Source organism: Juglans regia, chromosome 14 (genome assembly GCF_001411555.2).
Source record: "Juglans regia cultivar Chandler chromosome 14, Walnut 2.0, whole genome shotgun sequence".
NCBI classification, from domain to species: Eukaryota; Viridiplantae; Streptophyta; class Magnoliopsida; order Fagales; family Juglandaceae; genus Juglans; species Juglans regia.
Window position 1 is genome coordinate 22,471,308 of NC_049914.1, and position 4,225 is coordinate 22,475,532.

At 32.8% G+C, this 4,225-nt stretch overlaps 1 protein-coding gene across 1 annotated transcript; it reads right to left on the reverse strand.

Annotated features, from left to right (window-relative positions):
- Positions 1 to 1,118: 1,118 nt before the first annotated feature.
- On the reverse strand, positions 1,119 to 2,537 carry LOC109000685. Its single transcript, XM_018977649.1, has one exon. The coding sequence runs from the start codon at positions 2,206 to 2,208 to the stop codon at positions 1,291 to 1,293; it is 918 nt and encodes a 305-aa protein (XP_018833194.1). The 5' UTR covers positions 2,209 to 2,537; the 3' UTR covers positions 1,119 to 1,290.
- Positions 2,538 to 4,225: the final 1,688 nt, after the last annotated feature.

Sequence of the window (4,225 nt, forward strand, 5' to 3'; positions counted from 1 at the left end):
TTCTCATAAAATTAGACAAGCGGACAGTCAATTTCTCATCATGTACGTCATGAGTTCTGAAAAATTAGTAACATTTCTCGATCTGAGACGTTTCTGAGTGACAGAACATTAATAGTCTTAAAGAATTCTATTACTGCATTAATTAGTATATTATATATTCAGCTCTAAGTTAGCTTTATTGAATAATTAAAGGGAAATGATGATTTATACAAGCTGTGCATATTCCTTTTAAAAAAATTACATAAATATGAACCCATATAAAAATTAAAATTAAAATTAATTTTTTAATAGTACACTCCATTTTTTTTTAAAATGAGTGTGCAAGATTTGTACACTTTAAGACTGTATCTAACATTACTTTTAATAAATCTTGGTTTATTAATCAAAAGATTATATATACAAATTAAGGTTGAGTACCCAATTATGAAGAAAAATATATATATATATATATATATATATATATATATATGGAGAGCAATATATATTTGATTAATTCGGTCTCCACCAAATTAATTAGGTAATTAATTAACTTGTACTTCTAGATAACCCCAAAACATTAATTAATTTTCAAATAACGAATGCCATATTGGCTTGTCTTGTTCATATAATACGTTTGCAAAGAAAATTATTTTTCAAGCAAGAAGACAACCTAATACAAGACACTCTCTTTTAAGGCTAAAAGGCCAAAAAATAGGGAATCCGATATTATTGTCTTTTATGATTCAAAATCAACTGATCATTGTCAAAGGTTCTCATTTTTTATTTTAGCTTTTAGGCTAAAAGCAATCTCCAATATTGGCATCTTTCAAAATCAGTACTATTTTCGTAAGAATAATTCCTCTCACAAGCTATTATTTACTGTACACACCCAACACCTTATGAAAAAATAAAGAAAAAATTATCAGGTATGTAGTGTGAAGGTGAATAGTAGCTGATGCATATATAGCAAAACCCTTTGAGCAAATCTTATTTGATATCTTTCAAAATTAATCCTCAAACTCTTCTTCCCCATCTTCTTTTTCCTCCTTTACATACTAAACTAAGAAACCCAATTCACAAATTTTCTAGTTGTTGGGAAGAGAGAGAGAGAGAGAGAGAGAAGCTAATTAATTCTTCCAATATCTGAAATTCACATATTTCTGCAACTACATTTTATTTGGTTTTCTCATACGATCAAAAGAATTAAGTATCTATTCCTTTCAAGTAGAAAGGTAAAGGGAAATAAAAAGGCAAAATTGAAACATAAAAATCAAAGACCATGAATGAACAAAAACAAGTAAATATTTTAATTTATTGGCTCTTACAGGCATAGATCAACAAGGAGAATTCAACCTTGTCTTGTTCTTTCTGCACCAGCTTCTCCTCCAACCACAGCCTGCTATCCAAACCGCTTCTCGTCCTGAACATGAACACTGCATATCCAGTACTAGTACTACTTCCTGATGCAGGTCTGAAGAACCAATCATGCACATCCCACATCAGATCAACCGGCAAATTGTCCACAAAAATCGTCTGGTTTCCTCTGAAATTCCATTGCAGCCTCTTTACTCGAATCACCGTCTTCTTGTCGATACATACCGATAAAACCGGCGACCTTGGCGCTTCACTTTCTCCGCTGCATCTGATCAAAATCTCGTGTGCAATGCCGGTATCGCAAAACTGAGCCTTGGTTGAATATAGAGTATTTCCGGAGCAATGCTCCCGCCGGGAAATGAGAGAGACTTTTGCAACGGAACTCGTCTTGAATTTCTTGGCGACAGCTTCTTCCGCCATGTCTCCGAGAATAAGGCCAATTTCTGAATCAACCATGACCAGCACATAGAAGCCATCAACAGGTTCAGGTCCTGCGCTATACTTGGCATTGGAGAGATCCCAGAAAACTTCGATGCTTGAATTATCGGATTCCATTAATTTGCTCCCTTTCTTCTTCCTAAATAACCGTGAATTCGTGTTGAGTCTGAAGGGTGGCGTTGAAGGGTCATCGCCAAAGCTTATGCTTAAGCCCTGAGAAGAATGGTTCCCGCACCAAGTGACTGTGATCAAGATCTGCTTTTGGGTGGAGAGGGAGATTTTGTAAACACAGGTGACAGAGTTTTGTACCGATGGGGTTAGGCTTGGATTGGTGCTGGCTATGTTTGAGTAGCTAGAACATGAAGGAAGAGACACACTTACTGCGTTCTCGCTGAAACAAGAAACTATGTCTCTCATTGTAAAGAAAGAAAAATAAATAAATCTGGGGACAGAGAGACAGACAGATCTGGAGGTTTGGAGATATGGTTCTTTTCTCTTTTGGTTTGCAGGTTTGACAAGGTTTTTTGGTGCTCTTGAACTGTCTTTGGTTCTTTAATTTTTGCCCCTTTTTTTCTCTTTTCTAAAGACAAAGCTCAGCTGGAGGTTAAAGAAATGGAAGGCAAGCATGGAAATCCAGGTCCCTGACAGGACCATGGGTAATAAATATGATTCTCTCACGCGTTGCAACCCTGCCTGCAGCTTTTGAGAGAGAGAGAGAGAGAGAAGCTGAAATCTTCAAGCTTTGCTTCCTTTTCTTTTCTTCCTTTAAAATGCCAGTTCATATCATGAGAGGTGTATATACATATACATACATACATATATGTATATATACACACATACATATATATATATATATATGTGGAAAGTGAAAAAATAAAATTAAAAAGGCATAAAAGAAAAGAAAGTTAGGCCTGGTCTGGTCTGGTTTGCAGCACCATTTGTGTCATTATCATCATCTTTGCCTTTTAATTTCCTTGCATTCTGTTAATTAGTAATTAATGGGAAAGCAGTTATATATAAATGGTTTGTTTATTTTAATCGGGTTTAAATTTAATTAATTATTATTAGTATTCATTAATCTTCCAAACTGTGCAACGTAAATATATATTAATAATAAATAAATATATCTACAGGTTTTGATCATTTTCTATTCGCCTCACTACATGACTTATGACAGTTGACCATCGAATAATTTAATAACTAAGATTTCTCCATTTCATTTAAAAATATACTATTTTTTTAACTTAAAAACTAAAGCATTCGTTCATAAAAAAAAAACTAAAGCATTCTAAGCATGCCTGGTATTTTATAAGTTTTAATTAAGAATAATGTTACGTGATCATATGAAACTTATTACTCAGATAACCTTCTTGACTTAATCCTATTATGTAGTGCCACGTAGTTTATTAAAAAAATAAAAAATAAATACAAATACAAATAGATGATCATGATAACAATATTCAAGATCTTTTAATTAGAAAATACATAGATATTGTAGAAGAGAAGTATTTAATTTGTGTTTTCTCTGAAAAAAGGTAGAAACTGATCAAAATTTACTTGCACGTTTTATTTTTATTTATTTATAGCAAAATTTAATAACACGGTTACTTGGGTTATGGGTGGCTAATGGCTATACACATTGCACCCAATAATAATGTAATTTAATTTACCGTTTCTACTATAATTTCTGAAAAAATTAGGATATTATATATTTATGTGATTTAATTATTTAAATAAATATTTATCATACTTTGGAAAAAATTATATTTAATTCCCCCTAAAATACCACCCCTTTTTTTTTTTTTTTTTTTTGCAACATCATGAGCTCTAAATAATTATCAACATTTGTCACTTGTTACAAATCAAAAGATACGTTAATTAATGTAATTTTCACTCTCGTTAACATAAAGAAAAATATGTATTAATGTGAAACAATCTATGTCCTAATCTTAAAAATAGTTATTATAGTTTGTTCTCTAATTCCTTTTCACATTGTGAAGGGAGGTGGAGAGGGTGGGGGGTCTCCCCGTCCCCTTCTCGATTGTTGGTTCCAAACTCATGGGACCTCCGGTTCCATCTCATTTAGTTAAGGTGTTCGAGGGCGGTCCCCGCCCTCCACCCTTCCTTTGAAGGGGTCGGCCGTCAGGGCTACTTGTCGAGGCTAGGGTTATCGGTCCCTCTTGATTCTTTTCAATTTTTAATTTTGATTTTGTTTTAGAATTATTTTTTTTTTTCATATTTTGGATTTTAATTGTATTTATTTTTATTTTTTATTTTTCAATTTGTTGAATGTTTAAATTATTTTTTCAAAATTTCCCTTATTGTAAAGGTATTTCTTTGAAAACAATATGACATGATACGGCGTGCCGCATTATCTCTAACGGTAATCGTGGTTTGGCTGATGTATTTGATGAAAAATCATGGGTCCATCCCT

Excerpts from the sequence above, each read along its gene's own strand:
- LOC109000685 (XM_018977649.1), bottom strand. The coding sequence starts at position 2,208 with ATGAGAGACATAGTTTCTTGTTTCAGCGAGAACGCAGTAAGTGTGTCT.